The sequence below is a fragment of the Seriola dumerili genome, unplaced genomic scaffold, assembly GCF_002260705.1.
Source record: "Seriola dumerili isolate Sdu_G_001 unplaced genomic scaffold, Sdu_1.0 BDQW01000110.1, whole genome shotgun sequence".
In the NCBI taxonomy this organism is placed as follows: domain Eukaryota; kingdom Metazoa; phylum Chordata; class Actinopteri; order Carangiformes; family Carangidae; genus Seriola; species Seriola dumerili.
Window position 1 is genome coordinate 10,891,337 of NW_019174365.1, and position 18,944 is coordinate 10,910,280.

General features: G+C 37.9%; 1 protein-coding gene across 1 annotated transcript; it reads left to right on the top strand.

Moving 5' to 3' along the window:
- The first annotated feature begins 161 nt into the window (after positions 1 to 161).
- Positions 162 to 18,053, top strand: slc44a4 (solute carrier family 44 member 4). Its single transcript, XM_022747463.1, has 22 exons — positions 162 to 355; positions 5,502 to 5,550; positions 5,802 to 5,875; positions 8,487 to 8,565; positions 8,668 to 8,767; positions 8,850 to 8,981; positions 9,095 to 9,155; positions 9,437 to 9,557; positions 10,299 to 10,382; positions 10,731 to 10,843; positions 11,190 to 11,312; positions 11,823 to 11,922; positions 12,195 to 12,287; positions 12,402 to 12,504; positions 12,818 to 13,077; positions 13,740 to 13,834; positions 14,426 to 14,529; positions 14,841 to 14,914; positions 15,394 to 15,464; positions 16,240 to 16,334; positions 16,425 to 16,509; positions 16,823 to 18,053. Exons 1-22 carry the CDS (start codon positions 316 to 318, stop codon positions 16,939 to 16,941), a joined length of 2,175 nt encoding a protein of 724 aa, XP_022603184.1. The 5' UTR covers positions 162 to 315; the 3' UTR covers positions 16,942 to 18,053.
- The last annotated feature ends 891 nt before the right edge of the window (positions 18,054 to 18,944 follow it).

Consider the following 18,944-nt stretch of genomic DNA (forward strand, 5'->3'; position numbering starts at 1 on the left):
AATATCCTTTGGTTCTTCGCTCCTGCTTTGTGGCCGGTTATATTATTATACCACGAGTGATTCCTCTTGCTAATAAACAATCTTTGACAGGCCGTGCAGGTGCGCATCCCTCAGCAGGTGCGCTCATGTCGTCACTGCCTAGTTACATCTGCCAGGAAGAAAAAGATTTCCTCACTTAGTTACCATGTTCAGTCAGACGCGGAGCTCGTTTTAAATGCGATTTTAGGGGTTTGTTTGTGAAGTTTTTACGTTAACTGTTGGAAAAGGAGGTCGCGTTTTAGAAGAAGGAGAAAAAAGCCGAGGTGAAGGCGGAAAATGGGAAAAAAACAGGAGACAAATCCGAACTCCGAGTACGGTGAGTTGACATCACCCGTTAAATTCGGTTTCCCTCAGTGGACCCGCGCTCTGATGGTGAAACATAACAACACATCTAGCAAACAAACCAACTTTTAACAACTTTTGGTTCACTTAATTGTCATGTCTCATACTGAGTTCTCCCCAAATTTTGGGTTGCAAGAAAAGTTTCTAATTAAGATGAAATGACTTTCATGATTAACGTATTATTTTGACGTGCATGGTGTTAGCTAACAGCAATTTAACGGCAGAGCATTTCATAAATTTCGTATGTAGGCTAACGGGCTAATCTAGCGTGTTTGTTTGGTTCGATAGTTAAACTCAGCTACTGTGGTTAACGTTACAGTAGCCTAAATGAGTAAAATGTGACCTTCAAGGAAGAAATCTTTCACTAAGTCTAAAGGTGTGGCAACATCATTTAACATGGTTTAATGATTTACAAACAGCTTAATTATCAAATGATGATTATAGATGAGTCAAAACATCCGAGATACTTGACCTAAAAAGGAAATGCTTGGAATAAACAGACAGCTTGTTGTTGGATACAAATTAATCTCAGGAAGTAAAAAATACAACAAATATTGTAAAATATGTGGTTTCCAACTTGGGTCGCAAGATACATTTTTTTCTTAAAATAAAAGATACTTTTACTTCTTCAGGGTTCTAAAAAATAAGACAAATCTGGGAAGGAAAAAACACTGATTAATTTCCAAAGTTAGGCCATAACTTGTGATGAGGGGTCACAAATCTGAAAAATCAGGAACCACTGCTTTAAATTAACCACTTTAATGTACAGGCTAAAATAATTATACAATAAAAAACACCTGGTTGTGGCAGCCAGCCAGTCATAATCACTATCTTGTAGACAGAGAGACTGCATCTGTTTTGGTGTTTGGAATCACCTGCCAAGTTGTCTTTCTTGGTAAGAGGACAATAAAAGTATGTACTTTTTTAGCTATACAGAAAATTAACTGCTGATTTATTCACAGAATTTTAATGTTAGATTAGACAGGAAGATTGCATACCGTTATTGATTTTATCTAAAACAAGATACTAAAACAAGACAGTGACAGTGATAGAAGATGATAAAGGTTGATTTTGAGCTATTTTGATATTGATTAATCGTTTTTAGTAACTTTTTTTTGGAAAATATGTCAATTTTGTTTTGGTTTTCGGCTTCTCAGATGTGAATATTTCTAGTTTCTGTTTTCTCTAATAGTAATAATATGTTTGGGTTATGGACATTTGAAGATGTCACCAAGGTGTCATTTTAAAATTATTTTGTCCAACCAACAGTGAAAACATGTGAAAAGTAAATTTTGAAAGGTATTCATTTTACAATCACATAAAACCAGCAGGGAATCCTCATTTGATCACCAATATAGTTGTTGTCATTAGTTCTGTCAATCAGCTAATCAGCTGTAATATTGCCTCTGCAGCCATGGTTGCATGAATGGCTGGTGCTGTGATATTTTTCTGCCATGTGTACAGCACAGCCTGTTTACTGTCAGTGGTATTTGATGCATCAATGGAGTCACAAGTCTATTGACAGTCTGGGAGGTTTTGCAAAGCCACAACAAGCAAACCCTCCCTGGAAGTAAATATCCAATTGGATTTCATGCCTCCTCAAATAACTTATAATAACACCAGAGAACAGGGTGATGACAGGAGAGCTGATCACAAGTGTCGGAGCTGACAGTTCACTAATCGCGGCCTAACTGTGACAACTGAACCTCTGTTTTATGTAAGTTCATGTTCCCCTGAAACAAATCTCCATGTTTACTATTGTTCTGTTTACCTCTCTACTGTTGTACCAGCTGTCATGAGGAAGTGGAAAGACTTTTGAAAAATAACGAGGCTTCCTGATTCATTACCATAAGAGAGGTTTGGTCATTGTGTTGTAAAATATGTCAGGGTTAATTGTGTTTCTTCCACGTTAAAAACACACTGCTTTTCATTATGTGTGTGTGTAGACTCTTAGTGTGAGGAATTGAGTGAGGTTGTGGTTGTTGCTGCAAATCATTGACCACAAAATTAGTTAAAGCTGCTTGAGGCAACGGGGAAAAGTTTGATTTTAAAAGACAAGCTAGTTAATATAGCTAATGTATAAAGCAAGTGTGAACAGTGCTGTATAGCTGTTTTTGAAAGAGGTTTAAAGTTAATCAATCATAAACAATATTTAATCTATAAAATGTTTATACTTTGTTGAAAAGTGGTGGCCATCTTACTGACTAAATGAACACTCTCTATAGCTGAAATAATGAATTGATTTGTTGTTTGACAGAAATGAATCAGTATTTGGTGAACAAGTAGCTGTCAATAATTAGCCATCAGATGTTGAAAAAAAATACCAAACACTTCCAGGTTCTTGCTTCTCAAATGTTAGGATTTGATCCTTTATTCTGTCATATGTGCTAATAAGCTAAATCTTTAAGTTTTGGGGCTTTTGGTTTGACATTTTACACATTACATGATGTATAATTGTTTAATAATTGTTCGATAGACAATGAAAATAGTTAGTAGTCAGTTAGTAGTTAGCTAGTTAGTTATTAGTTGCACCCCTACCTTCCATGTTATCTTTGAAGGTTTATAACAATAAGAAATCCTTTCCACTGCGGTCATGGCTACTGACATGTTTGAACATAAATGTCGTCAGGAGTCACAAAACAGTTTCAAGAATCAAATCAATCACCCTTTAAATGGAAGTCTGTAAGTTGTAATTTTGACTATTTTTCTTTCTAGGCCTCTGTGTATAGTGAGGGGTACTCATTAACTAGGTTGTCATTTTTTACAGACAGATAGGTAAGGGTGAGGTTTGTCCATAAACACAGTCTGCACAATTTTCATTCAGATAACTTGTCCTTTCAGTCAAGTGACCTGTTACACTGACAAACAAAAAAAAATCTAATTAGAGACCCATTCCCTCTGCGTCACTCCTCTTCAGCCAAGGTCAACAGATGACCCTCACAAACATCGACTAGTTGGATTTTTACAAATCCACTTTCCTTTAAGCTTTTTACGAGAGCATAGATACAGAGGAGTCCTTTATGTGTGTAGCACAGTGAACAGTTTTCCATGTTGTCATTCACTCTGAGCAAAGCAGTATCCTAGCAGAACTGAAATCTGACACTGGTGGTTTTACATGAGGCCGATGAACAGGTTCCTTTGCTGAGAATATTTTATATCACAACTCGAGTCATTTTCTGAAGGTTTAGGAAGGTTTAGGAAACAGCTGGTGAGAAGTGTAATTTGATATGTGTGTTTTCTTGTGAGGTTCTCCATTGGTATTCACACACCTGTTATAAATGCATATGATAAGTATCAGTTATTACTGTATCATATTATTTTGGCGAAAGTAGAGATCACCTCACTTACTCCACACGCCACTTCTATTGTTTTTACTGTACCAGTGCTCTATGGAAGTAGTTTCTAATATTTTCTTGAGCTTGGTAAAAGAAATAGAATGTGTGTGTTCAGTTTTTGGTGTTACATTTATTTACCAGACTGAATCTGGGACTGTGCCAGTCTTGGTGCCGAATGAATAGCTACTGACTTGCTGCATCCTGTTTGAAGATTTGCATCCTACTCAGAAGTCCTGATGTGAGAGTCTGCTGGCAGTGTTGACACAGTCTCCATTTGCTCCTATTCAAATTACAGCCAGCGGAGATAGTTTTGCTTGAGCTTCAATGAGAAATGATTATCATTAGTGAGCTGCTTGGCAACATTTACATCCCAGGGGACCAATCAAATGAACATATGACAGATGGGAATCTGACAAATAAATAGAACAGTGAACACCTGCAGGCTTTTCATCAGATTGCACTGAGGAGCCATTAGGCCAGTCAGACTCATCCTCACAAAACTTCTACCACCATTAGTTTACATTAAGGAGTGGATTTATTGCCCATTATTAAAATATTATACCACTAAATATATTTTAGAAACAGTATTATTAGTCAAGGAATTTGCCATCTTTTAACCACTCATTTTAAAGTACATTAATGTGACAGATTTACAATAAGTGCATTCAAACCATGCTCCACGGAAACAAGAGAGTTGTTAATCAAAACTTGTGTGGATGTGAATTAGAAAGACTAACTATTGTTTGGTAATTTAATTTGTTTTTATTGATATCCTATAAGGATGATGCTCCAAGCAGCCTGTTGTGTTTTTCCTGCCCGACAGGATAATGCAGTGGAGACTGGTTGAGCCTCACATATGTGATTCTCACCATAGGAATGTTTTCAGTTGCGATGTTCTCAAACAAGTTTTCTGGTTGTCAATTTGCCCCTTAAAATAGGTTAAATGTCTGTGACTCCTCCTCTTCTGAAAGCTGGACTTTGAATTCAAATTTCATACAAATAACCCTGAGGTACTAGGTGTAATGCTGCCCTTCAACTCACATTCCTGTTCTCTTTACTCTCTCCACTGTGATTGCATGTAACGTAACTAAAATGAACTAACTTCTCTTTAGTTAGTATGGAAGAGATTTGTTGCGTGAGATAAAAGACATGCACTGGATTTCATTGTTTGTTGGTAGGATTGCAGTCTTTCTCTCTGTTCCAGGAAACAACACTGAGACCTTTCCTTCCTGTAATATACTCACCTCTGTCATAGTAATTATATAGTAAAGCTCATGTGAGCAGCCAACCCATAAAGTTATAAGATTCCTTCTCTAATCTAACACTTTTTTGTCATTCAGTCGAACTGTAATTCATTAACTCAAATAAGAGGACACAGAAAGACTGCTTATTGCTTAGAAACAGCAGCACCCTGTCTTTTAGGGACGGCGCAGGCACACACAAATGAACGCTGTCTAAAGGAAGCACTCATCAAAATTTAAATAGTAGGTACAGTCCGTACAGTCTTTGTATGCAGAGCGGCTTCCCCATATTTCTGCTTATACAGTACACATTCAGAGATTTAATCAACAAGGCATTTCCTTCTGGAGTTGCAGGAAAAGTAGGTCCCAAGACAAAGCCAGGTATTAAATAATGTGTCCTTGATAATGTGTCTGAAAATGCAAACAAGGAAATTGCTGATTAATGTCACATGACGCACCATTAGTCAGTAAAGGTCATTGTATGGGTGACATTAAAAGCCATTTTTAAGACTGAATAAACTTTTTTCTTTTTTTTTTCCCCCAGGAGAACCTGCTCAGTTTGACCCAACCTTCAATGGACCCATTAAGAAAAGGTGAATCTGTCTCACTGGCTAATGGCTAATTGGTCGAGCCCACCAGCTAGTCTTCTTTAATCTCCCAAATCCTCAGTGTAGCTGTTGGGTTTCTGATGTGCTCTGTGAGTCTTTGTGTTTGCAAAGCTGACATTGCATTTGCTGTGTTTTTGTTGACTGCTGGAATCACATTTGTCACCCCAAGGCAAACTTCAATGCAAAGCTCAACCAACTCACTTCCACTTGTTGCTGTCTCTCTTTTCTTTCATCAGAGGATGCACTGATATAATCTGCTGTATCCTGTTTATGGCAGTTATCCTCGGCTACATAGCAGTCGGGCTTTTAGGTGAGAGTAACCTGCCAACATCAACACAGGCCTTTGAATCTTTCTCATGATCAGCTATTGTTTTCACGTTCTTGTCTCTGAACCCTTCTTATTTGTTCCACTAGTGGAAGATGTGGCAGATGTAATGTTCTTATGTTTACTTCTATGACTTTTTCATTTCTTCACTCTCTCTCTCTTTCCTCTGCTGCCTGTCATAAAGGGACGCTTTCTTGCCCAGAGTTAGATGAGAGAATCCATACCACTGTCATGTCTATCCATTCAGTATGAAGCTATGTCTAGCAGTTGGTTAGCTTAGCTTAGCACAAAACCTGGAAAAAAGGGTAAACAGCTAGCCTGGCCTGGTTCTGTCCAACGGTATGAAAATGCTGTATTTTTTAAAGCTTGCTAATTTGCACACTATAAAAAATTGTATTGGACTATAACTTTTTTCAGGAGCAGTGACTTCCTGGATGGTGATGACAAGACTCCAGGAAGTATCGCTTTGGGGTTTCTTTGCACTGATTAAAGGAGATATAACATGTTAATTTGGGAGCTTTAGCTGGGATTCAGACTGAAAACAGCCCTGTGTTAAAGGTGCAGGGAACTGCATTAGTAACTAACTAACTAACTAAATACAGTCCAGGAAATCCTCAACTATTTTATCTTTTGTCACAACCACTGCTAGGTAAACATTGAGAGTAATCCATCAAGAATGTGGTCTTATGTGTATGTGATTGGCCAGTACAGCTTCTTGCTGGACAATGTTGATTTGTATTGCAGCAAAAGTTGACAGATGCTCAAATTTCATGCCGGACAACCCTGCGTTGTATTGGCAGAGCCCTCTGTCTTGGCACCCCCCACTGTGGCCCCGGACTGGCTGGATTCTAATGAATGAGAGTTGGGCAGAGCCAGGTCTTAGAGGGGCTGGAAGGCAGATTTGGTTACCAATGGACTAAACCAAGCTGTCTCCCCTCAATCCAAGTCTTCTTGCTAAAATAAGCTAACCAGCTTTTGGTTGTAGCTTCATGTTTACTGTACAGAAATTAGTGAATGGAAGATTATCGTACCAGAAAACCTGTATATAAAGTCTCAGCAGATGATCAAAATAAAACTAGAGTAGCAGAACAGTTTTCAGTGACTTGTTATATACTCAAGAACTGGACTAGCAAAGCAGCCAAGCACAACTCACGGAGTTTCACAATAAGGTTGCTCCATCAAAACCTCAAACAGAGCTGGTCTGTGTGTTCCTTCGACCTTACACTATGACTCACTCAATCCCTCCATTGCTTGTCAGTCACTACCTCAAATCCCTCAGTTTAATATTGTTTGTATGTTATATTCACTCCCTTTGTAGTGCAACTCCACTATTTTTGTATACCTTACACACACAGCTTCAGCTTGCAATTATTTAGTGCAGTTAATGTTTATTTTTAAAAGTTTGCAACTATTTTCTCACCTGCCTTTCTCTGAATCTATCTGCAATTCTCCAATCACTATACTTTGGGGGGAAAAGTGTCAATTTTACACATTAAGTAAATCACAGGTTCCAAAAAAGTTTCTTAAATTTTGTCTTTAATTGATTTAAGCCTTTATCGCTGTGTATGGTGTTCAAATAGGTTTCTATTGCCATGTCATCAAACTCATTCCAACACTCGGCGCCCTTGCCCTTATCTAGAGTCAACAGAGAGGCCTGATAGGCGATGCAGTCACCTCGTGTGTCAGTGGCTGAGTGTGTCTGAAATTATCAGCCATTTCCTCCATTGGAGGTAGTTCAAAACCACTGGTTGCTGTGGTTAAGAGGAGAAATCTACTGGCCATTGCTGAAACATTAGGGACTGGATTATTCCTCATTAACAAAATATTATGCTGATAAATTATACGTGGAAGGAGTGGATAAATTTGCCAGCTCTAGCTTGTCCATTACAAGACATTTTGCATTATATTACATTAATTTGTTGCATGTGTCCACAGCAACTTACAATACGAGTAAACAAACCAAATTACATAGAAACAAGAGAGATGTTGTCAACCTTTAAGGTGCCACCTGTCAGATAGACTTTTTGTGCCCTCCTGTGGTTGGAATGAGATGTTGTTATTTTAATTTGTGAACTTCCAGTAATATACCACAATATTTCATCTGAATAGGTTTTAGCTATATTTCCAAAGCAGATGTTTTTATCACATACTTATTTTGACAAGTGTCAACAAAAATGTTAATTTGCATCATGATATGCATATTAGACTAGTTAAATCTTTGGATATCATGTTGATTAAGTATAATAATAAGAAAATTACTGTTGTAAAATGCTAATATATAATCACATTAGAAAAATGATAGAATGAAATGGAATACATGAAATGAAAATAAAATAAAAATAGACAAAAACAATGATAGACCAGAAATACATACATATAGTTCTGCTACAGTGAAGTAATATGTTCGTACGTACAAATGAAATAAAGGTGCAGTTTTTGTGCTAAGTAAAAACATGCCATCGTGCAGAAGTCTGTCAGTGCCAAACAGAAGTGACTTAATGGACATAAATGGAGTGTGACTTATTTTTCATTATCTTTTACGTCATTGGCTTTTATTCTGTTCTTCTTATCTCTATCCCTGTTTTTTTCTTATCAGCTTGGCTCTACGGTGATCCTCGGCATGTTCTTTATCCCAGAAACTCAACTGGATGGTTCTGTGGCACTGGACCAAATAAGTAATTTCTTTCTTGTTGTTTAATTTTTTTTAACATGTATTGCATATAATAAATATGGCTTTGAATGATAAAAACTCTTTCTTTCTGTCTTCCCTCTTTCAGAAACAGACCCAATTTGTTGTACTTTAACATCCTCAAATGTGCCACATCTATTAATGTTATGGCAACTGCTCTTAATGGTTTACAGTGTCCAACCACACAGGTACAGGATTTTATTTTTAATTTTGCTGAACATTTTACTTTTCCCAGTGTGGCAGAAATGATCTTTTTTTCACTACCTTTAGGTGTGCGTGGAAAAATGTCCTTCTACATTCTGGGGTGTCAGGGTAGAGGCATATATTCCAGGCTCTAAACCAGCAGATACTTTCAATCAAAGCCTCTGTGTGCCATCCATAGACCTGGCAAATACTAATCTGGTAAGTTCCATTATTTGTGTGTTTAAGTGCCTAAAGCTACATCAGTTTGTCTTTATTCTGGCCAGTAAAACTAACCTGGTACCTTCTCCAATCACATGTGAAATTTTTTCCAGACTGTTCAACAAATCGTGGACAAGGAGCTGTGTCCTTTCTTCCACATCCCTACAATCTCTGGTAAGTGGAATCGCTCATACGCACTGAATTGTATTCATTTTCATTTTGGTCTACATTGGTTCTGTAGTAAAGGCTGGTTATGAGTTTAATGCAGCTGCTTGTTTAAGATTAGTGTGGGTTCAACTGCTGATAAACAGGATCTGAACCACTGCTTTTTGTGTATTTACATGTATATTCAATGGATGACGGCTTGTGATGCAAAGTAAATTAGGAATCCAGAGATAAATTATAATTGTATCAATTTCAAGCTAACTTGATTTGATTATTTTTTCTGATCTTAGTGCTGGGAAGATGTTTGCCTGATATCACAGCGCTGGGGAACATCCCTTCATACTTCTCCAACATTCAAGGTTTACCCTCCTCAGCCAACGACACCATCAACATCATCAAGAATGGCACTGGGTAAGATACAGTGGATTCAGACCTCATCATTATATTGATTTTTAAACCCATAACTTTTGCTCTTCCAGATATACAAAACATACACACACATTTTAATAACCCTGTTTGTTTCTCCTCTTCATCACCAGCACAGAGTCATTGGATGAGTGAGTTCTTGTGTTGACTCATACTTTAGCAGCTGATGGTAGTCGCTCTTGTTTCTGTGTATAACTCAGTTATACACAGTGGCCTGAGATGTCGGACTTGCAGTGTTGGAGCATTAATGTGTAGTTTTCTTAGAATCTGCAGGACAAACCTATTTTTCTCTCTCTCTCTCTCTCTCTCTCTCTCTCTCTCTCTCTCTCTCTCTCTCTCTTTCTCTCTCTCTCTCTCTTTTGCTCTCTGTCTGGGGTTATGTAATTCAGCTCTGCCTTGCTTTATTTGTGTGTCATTAGCGATGTAGTGGAGAGAAAGTTATTTCTTAAAGACCAAAATTCCTATAGTAGTTGCTGTTTAGTGTTTGATGATCATTGAAACTAGTATTTGACTCATCTTTTCTTTACCACTACACTACTTTTAGTAACTTCCAGCAGGCTTCATTTTTTATATGGAATCTGTTGCCATTGTTTGTTTGTTTGTTTGTTTGTTTGTTTTATAAACATATTCTTAAGTGCATTTGTTTTACCTGACCCTTTGCTGTTCTACTGTTTGAAAGGAGAACTATCACTAACACAGGTTGTCTCTGCTTTCGTTTCTCATTAGGGACATTGTGAATGGCTTCAATGCCAGAGAAATTGGTGTCCGAATCTTTGAGGATTTTGCGTCTTCATGGCCGTGGATCCTCCTGTGAGTTGCCCTTGCAGAACTATACCTCACACTGCCACCTACTGGCAAACATACAGATATAAAAAATTTGCCTTGGATTGTATTGAAAATAGAATTGAGCTACTGGTTTTATCATGAAGTGGGGACAACATATTTCTTGGTCACAGGTTACTATGCTCTTTTTATTTTACAGTACAGTAACCTTTTGTATGTGGCATATGGCCAATGCTTTGCTCCAATATAATACTCTTCATCCTTCATTAAACATTCATTTCTGTTTTTTATATTTCACCTTATTTATTAACACACTCCTTTTGTGTTTTCTTCATAACTTGTCCCTCCCAATCCTGTCCATGTATCCTCTCTCAGTGGTCTGCTAATAGCCATGTTGGTCAGTATGCTGTTCCTGTTGCTGCTGAGATTCACTGCTCCAGTCATGGTGTGGGTGCTCATCATAGGAGTCCTGGGTGCTGGGGCATACGGTAAACAAAGGCAAACAGTGTTTTGCACATGTAGAATTTTTATAGTTGTAATCTTACACACTGGATAAATAAATGTCCCCATTAGAAATTTGGTCACAAAAGCAATGCTGTTTTACAGCCACCTTTCACATCACCACAAATGATTTCTGTCAGTGCTGAGCAAAATAATGTTGATATGATACCTGTCTAGGTGAATATAGACAGAGAAGATTCAGGCCAGTTTCCTCTTGTGTTGCTGGTCCTTTGTTTAACTTGGCTTATTAACAGGTGGACATTAATAATTTAGGGTATTTAGTTTTTTTAAATCAGGAATTTTTGTCGAGTTGTTGGATTGTTTCTCTTGCAGGGATATGGCACTGCTACTGGGAGTATGATATCCACAAGAAAAACTCTGCTACCATCACTGACATTGGTTTCACCACCAACTTCAACGTTTACCTGCAAGTCCAAGAGACCTGGCTGGCATTCTGTGAGTTTGATTAAAATGCTTTCAATCCAGTTTGACTTAATGTGCACAACTCGTGCTATTTTAGCATCATTTTTGTTGTTTATGCATTAATCAAAAAGATCGGTACAATGAAAGACAAGGTATATATCTATAGTAGAAATTAAAGTCATGCATGTTTTTTCATCTTTTTCAGTGCACAGACAAATTACAGTATACAACACAAACACAGAAAGGAGAGAAAGAGAGAAATAAATGTATAAATAATTGAAATAGAGCAAAGATGCTGTATCTGTAATGTTTCCACATTGAGGCCTAATACCAGGGTATAGTAGTTGTTAGTATATGGAGTAGGTTGTGTCTGCATGGTTGATATCGGAAGAGCACATGTACCTGGGTGTGTGTGTGTGTGTGTGTGTACAATGTGTAGTGGGTGTATAAGATGTAGGGGGATGCATCAGAGCCTCTGGAGCTTTTTTTTTCCATCTTTTTTTGCACACTTTCTTATTCTCCTCCTCCTCTCCTCCTCTTCAGTGATAATCATTTCTGTGGCAGAGGCGATCATCCTCCTGACCCTCATCTTCCTGCGGACCAGAATCCTCATAGCCATCGCACTCATCCAGGAGTCCAGCAAGTGAGTTATGATATTAAAATAGAAGGACCGTCCACACGGTTCTAATTAATCTAATCTTAATTTAGATGTCCTTAATCCCTAAAGGAAATCAATTGAAGGATTTTCTAGGTTATTATGTTAAGATGAATCAACAATAATAATAATCAGCATTGCTATTTCTTGAAAACCAGTGTTATTTTCATGACTGTACCATCAGATTGGTTTGTATCTTACTGTGAAGATGCCATATGGCCTCAGCACAACCTCATGATAAGTGTGTTGATATTTCACAGGGCAATCAGTCACATGATGTCTGCTATGCTGTACCCTCTGATCACCTTTGTCCTCCTGCTGGTGTGTGTTGCTTACTGGGGTGCCACTGCCTTGTATCCTTTTAATTTGATGTACAGTATGTGTGTATACATTCGTAGGCAGACTGTTCATAGCACACTATTCAATCACTTCTATCGTCAGTTCTTCTCTTAAACTAATGTATGTAGATACTTAGCCACTTCAGGAGGTCCAATCTACAGAGTGGTGGCTCTCAACTCCACAATGAGCGGTTGTAGTAGTATCAATGGCACGATGGACTGTGACCCTCAGGTGAGTGGACAGAACGTTAGGATAAAACAGATTCGACTTGTCACATTTTCTGCTTTTATTGAATTAGCTGGTAGAAGGAATTTACTGTGAGCTGTCGGTACACAACTATAGTTTAGTAACACTAGAGGCTTCCTCTTGTAAATGAATTAATAGTCGCCAAAGCCTTGGTTTGACTGTCCAGTCACTGTAATCTAGAAGTGACGAGTAGGATTAAAGTAATACTGTAGAAACGCACTGTAAACACACTCTCATCCACCATCGCTGTTAACTGTCTTGTCCTGCACTCATTCATTTTTCCATTACCTCCTCTCAGAACTTCACCTCATCAGATTACCCAGGATGCCCCTCAGCCAGCTGCATCTTTATCAAATACAACGACGAGGGTCTCTTCCAGAGGAACCTCTTCAATCTGCAGATCTACAACGCGGTGGCTTTCCTCTGGTGTGCCAACTTTGTCATTGCCCTGGGGCAGTGTACGCTGGCAGGGGCCTTTGCCTCATACTACTGGGCCTTCACCAAACCAGATGATATCCCCATGTTCCCTGTGTGTGGCAGCTTTATGCGTTCGCTCAGGTACGAGCTCCTGTCACATCGGTTAAATTCCTGCAAAAATGAATGTGTCAGCTGTATTTTCTAATTCTCCTAGTGACATGATTAGTGTGGACATGCACAGGAGGTTAACACAGAGAATCTAAACTGCTTTGATAATTTATATGTGTGGTCTGCAGTGATATTTGCTTCTTGGATGATTTGCCACAAAGCTGTCTGTGACACTAAACATACTTTGGGCGTTTTACAGCCCGTCGCCATTTAAATGTTTTACCTAAAAGTCATAAACTCTTTGATAATTCCAGTGGAGGTTAAATCACAGGACATGCTGGCTGACTGCAGTTCACTCTCTATCTACTAGAGGGCACATGAGACCTACACATAACAGCCTGGAGAAGCAGACCTCAGCAGCTAAACAATACAGAGTGTAGCTGCTATGGTCTTTGTTTTTACAGACTGATCCGTGTTTCTTGATTTGATTTGTAAAGAGAGCTTTCGATTGACTTGCCACTATTGCATAATTTCATGTAAATTATTATAATTAAGTGATCTGCTGTTGATTTGCTAACTCTGTATTGTGACAGCATGATCTGTCGCCATGAATCAACATGCTATTTTATCATTTATTCTTCTGTAAGTTACATTCTCATATCACCAATGACACATTATATTTTTCTACATTTCAGGTACCATGTGGGCTCCCTGGCATTTGGTGCTTTGATTCTGACCCTGGTGCAGATAGCAAGGGTCATTCTGGAGTACATTGACCACAAAACAAGAGGTAAGATTGACATACCCCATTTTAACTTTATCTCATTGTCATATTGCACATTTTTCATTTGCTTTGCATATCACTGTAACTTGTGCTGAAGTGTAAATATGAAGTCTTAATCCTGGGATCTGATTCAAGTGAAGTTTAGTCAGTTCAGCCTTTAGTGATCAGTACTTCTGTACTTATTTTGTTTTGTTATTTTGTTTATATCTCTGTCCTCATTTGTTTGTCGTTTCTTTGATTTTAAGTCCTGTGCTGTTTGTTGTCATTGCTGTTTGTGACTTTGTATCTGTGAAAGGTGTTATACAAATAAGCTTTACTTACATACTTAAATGTGTCAGATATATATGGCAGGACAGAGTAGAGTGGTTTTGACAAATGGATTGCAAACCACATGTGCACTTCTTTGGCTTTCGATCCATCCCCACTTTTTTTTTTCCCTCTCCTGTTGCTGTACTGTACCTACAGTTCTACTTTACGAATGTGAAAGTGTGTGCAGACTACCCACATGCTGAAAGTCTTTTTTTTTTTTGTTAGAGCAGACAATGTTGGAAGTAAATAACAGGCTACTTGTACTTGTCTTGACTTCTTGTCCTCCAGAGGCGCAGAATCCAGTTGCACGTTTCATATTGTGCTGCATGAAGTGCTGCCTCTGGTGTCTGGAGAAGTTCATCAAGTTTCTCAACAGGAACGCTTACATCATGGTGAACACAATTATATTATTATTCTATTTTTGGCTCATCCTATTTTCATTTTATTGTAGCACGAGTAATGATGATCCTAAACCTAAGTACTATTACACAGGAAAAACATGACTTTCTCTACTCGCTCCACTAAAATCTTACAAGGCAAAATGTAACAAACATGACAACACTTGATTTTACCACCATTAGTAATTTATACCATGTTACTATCATTAAACTGTCACATTTTCTTTTAAAATATAATGCATATTGTTTATGTCATGTAGATTTTTCTGAGACTGAGACTAGATGATTTCTTCTTTACTTGACAGATTGCCATTTATGGGAAAAACTTCTGCGTCTCAGCCAAAAATGCTTTCATGCTGCTCATGAGAAATGTTATAAGGTTTGTGCTGATATCATGTTTCCTATGCTAAAACAATTTGTTTTGTCACTACTGTAGGCCTCCACTGTCTGTGTAATGACCTGCCTATAACATGCACTCAGTTTTAGAGAGGTGCCGATCCTACAGTGTGTTCATTTTGGAAGATGTAGTTTGTGATGTTGTTGCAATACAACACAGTTTGTAATGTAAGTGAGTGTTTCAGTTATTTGGCCTACCCTTACTGATATAAATGGGGTAACACTTGTCTGTTTAACACAATACAATTCAACAGCACCACAAACTGCAGCCTCCAAAATGGTCATACACTTGAATCAACACTTCTCTAAAAAATGGGAAGATTATAACCTTCATGAAAGGAGGATTTAGTGCAGGACCGTTCGGTGTGCCTCATAAACTGCCAACTGGGTGTATTTGCATGTGTTTGAGAGACTCTGTGAACAGTGTCATGTTTCTCTGACTCTGACTGTGTGTCCCTTCAGGGTCGTCGTGCTCGATAAAGTGACAGATCTGCTCTTGTTCTTTGGGAAGCTCCTGGTGGTTGGAGGAGTGGGTAAGGATGACGGCAGGGCGTTAGAAAATCACAAAGGACTGTGTTAACCACAGAGCATGCTGTAAACTGTCAGCTTGGTTTGACCAACGGATACTTTTAAATGACGATACCAATATTTTTAGCCGTGCTAGCCACATGACTCTGTGGATGCCAGTGTTGGTCAGTCGTTCAGTCACTTGGTCCATTGGTCCACCACTGTGGTCCAGACCGAAATATATCATCTGTATATCAACTGTTATATGGATTGTGATGAGATCGTGTACAGACATTCATGGACCCTAGAGGATGAATCCTACTGACTTTGTTGACGCCTTAACCTTTCATCTAGCGCCATCATCATCATTTTTTAAATTTTCATTTGTCCAGTATTTGCTTTGGTATGGTTTATGACCAGATACCTGCAAACCAAATCACATTCCCATGAGCCTCAGCTGTACTTTGTGTTTACTGCTAATTACCAAATGTTAGCATGCTAAGAAGCTAAACTAGGATAGTGATCATTGTAAACAATATACCTGCATTTAGCTCAAAGACCTGCTGTGTCTATGTACAACCTCACAGAGCCACTAGCCTGAATTCGTTGATCATGTTTACACTGTGTTTGCAGCCCCCAGTTCATCATGTTTTAAATGCCACAGGTGTAAGAGTGAGAACTCTAATAATTACAAATATTAATAATTTGAATACAATAGAACAAGATGTGTGAAGCCCAGTTAGTGTTTACTGTAATGCATCAGGAAATAAGAGACACTGTAATTTCAATCTTTTTTTCCAGGTGTATTGTCCTTCTTCTTTTTCTCTGGACGAATTCCGCTACCAGGCAACACCTTCCGCTTTGAAACACTTAACTACTACTGGATGCCAATTATTGTAAGTCATAAATCCCATTTAGGTTCATTGGACGAACTGAAATTTTTTCTGAATCATATCTTTGTCTTACCTTGTTCTGTTTTCTTTTAGACTGTGGTGTTTGGTAGCTACCTCATAGCTCATGGGTTCTTCAGTGTGTACAACATGTGTGTAGACACACTCTTCCTCTGCTTCTGTGAGTACAGTTTACTGAAATTCACATTTTACCATATTTCATTTACACAGCAATATCAAGTAAAATAAGATTTAATCTACAGTAAAGCAGTCGTAACTACTGCAACATGGGAAACTGATATTTTTGAAGGAAAATATTTAGAAACTGTAAAATGTAAATAACCTTTAGCTAACAACATTTTAACATGTCAGTGTCAAGCTAAGATGCGTAAAGGATCATTTTAAATAATACTACAATACACACACTCAGAAAACAAACACACATGGTCTGTTTCATCACTTGACCTGTCACACTGTGGCTCTCATTTTCACAGTGGAGGACTTGGAGCGTAATGATGGATCTCTACAGAAGCCGTACTTTATGTCCAAAAACCTCATGAAAATCCTCAATAAATCCAACAAGGCACAGAAAAAAGGTAAAGGGGAGGACTGAAGATCTTTACCTCATCAAATCACATTAACACTATGTCACAGATTTTCAGGATCTTTGCTATTTGAAAATTCTGTTTTACCATTTTAACACTCCGTTTTCTTCTAAATATGTTTACCAGACCTGATTTGCTGATTTTGCACTTTTTAATTATTATTTTTTTTATTGTGCATGTGCATATGTTGTACATAAGAAAAGACTGGGCAGGTGAATGTTTTCATGTTTCAAGCTATCCTATGTTATATATTTCTGAAAATAATTCTTGACAATATTTTGATAATAATATTTGTTTCTGTTCATACAGCTGGTGTTCACACTGTTGTGGACATTTTAAACTGATTTATCAGGCATCACATAATCCGATTAAACAGCTTTGAATGCCACTAAGATTTAGGCTTTAATGACAATCTTTTATAGAGGACTCTTAATATATAATGTCTTCAGATGCAAACAAAAAAAGTTCTTACTTATATATTTTAATTACTATTTGTAAAAAGTTGTTTTATAAATAAAACATTTTCGATCATATTTGAAAAAGTGTAATAAAGTTGTAAATATGAGTGCACATGACCTAATTTTCTAATCTTTGCATTGCACATCTGAGCTGAAGACTGAAGAGACACACCAAGCAGCTGTCTATGGCAAGCTAACCTGATTATTCATATTCCAGCAACTGTGTGAAATCCTCCCTCCATAATATATTTATCTACAGAAAGGTTCAACTGATTTCTTTTGTCTTCCAGGACTCCACAGTTAAATGTCATGTCATCTTAAGACCTGCTCAAGCTGTAGTGCAGAAGACTGTTGACATGTTGAGTTACATGTAAACACACACGGTAACTTGTCGAGCCATTTGTAGCCACTAGCAGTAGTAATAAAGTACATTTACTCCAACACTACACTGAAGTACAGCTCTGAGGCATTCATACTTATGTATTTCCATTTTCTGCTACTTTACACCTCTACTTCACTGCAATTCAGAGGCAAATATATATTAAGGATTCTGAAATTGGACATTCTACATAAGTACTTCTACAACTTAAGTGTATTTTGATGCTAATACTTTTGTACTTCTATTTAAGTAAAAGTCCTGAGCACTTCTTTCACCACTGAACATGAGGGCTGCATCTAAGATTATTTTCATGATCATTGAAACTGGTCATTTTATTGATTAATCAATAAATCGTCTACAAAACATCAGACAACAGTGAAAAAATGTCCAAGTTCCTCTGAGCTTTCTGAGGTCTTCAAATATCTTGTTTTGTCCAGTCAAAAACCCAAATCTTCTACAAAAATGACCTAAATTATTAAATGAATACCCACATGTCAATCTCAAGATTGACTAATCAAGTCCTTTCACATCAAAATCTAGATAATGATGACACAAAACAAGTCAATGATTTTATCAAGTTTTAATCTCCTACACCATTTGGTTTTGCACAATGTCTCCAGGTTCAGTCTGTCAAGACTCCACCACTTTGTTCTAGTATCACATAACCCTCTTAATACAAAGTGTAGCTGGACAGACAGGTATGCAAGAAATGACGAGCCCCAACAGCCATCCTGTCCATCCTACAGAGGACCTTGAGTTTCATCTCTGACCCTGGTGTGAATGTTGAAGTGCCTCAGATCTGATTCATTCCATCCAGTTTAACACAAGTTAAAGGGAAACTCCACCGATTTTACAAATCAAAGTCTGTTAACAGGTCTTGGGCTGGTACTGCTGCATATGTGAAAAAAAAATGGTATAAAGCCTTTAGTTGTCCAAAGGGAGCTGTGAAAAATCTGTTGAGTTGCCTCTGGTGACGAAACTGAAGGCAGCAGCTGCTTGTGACTAGCAGCTCGAGACTACATTGGCCAATAGCGAACTAGCCACGAGTTGCACTGTGGGTAATGTTGGGCACCAGGTTTTAATAAGGAAGAAGAATGTGTTCTGCTGTATCAATTCTGATACTTTTTAAAACCGTCCATTGAGTCCAACAACGTAACAGAAGTGCGATGCTAAA

What these genes read in the sequence shown, in the direction of transcription:
- slc44a4 (XM_022747463.1), top strand. Translation starts at nt 316, where the DNA reads ATGGGAAAAAAACAGGAGACAAATCCGAACTCCGAGTACG. An exon ending in CCACATCCCTACAATCTCTG is followed by an intron (nt 9,156 to 9,436) that starts GTAAGTGGAATC and finishes TTCTGATCTTAG; the next exon opens with TGCTGGGAAGATGTTTGCCT. An exon ending in CCTGGTGGTTGGAGGAGTGG is followed by an intron (nt 15,465 to 16,239) that starts GTAAGGATGACG and finishes CTTTTTTTCCAG; the next exon opens with GTGTATTGTCCTTCTTCTTT.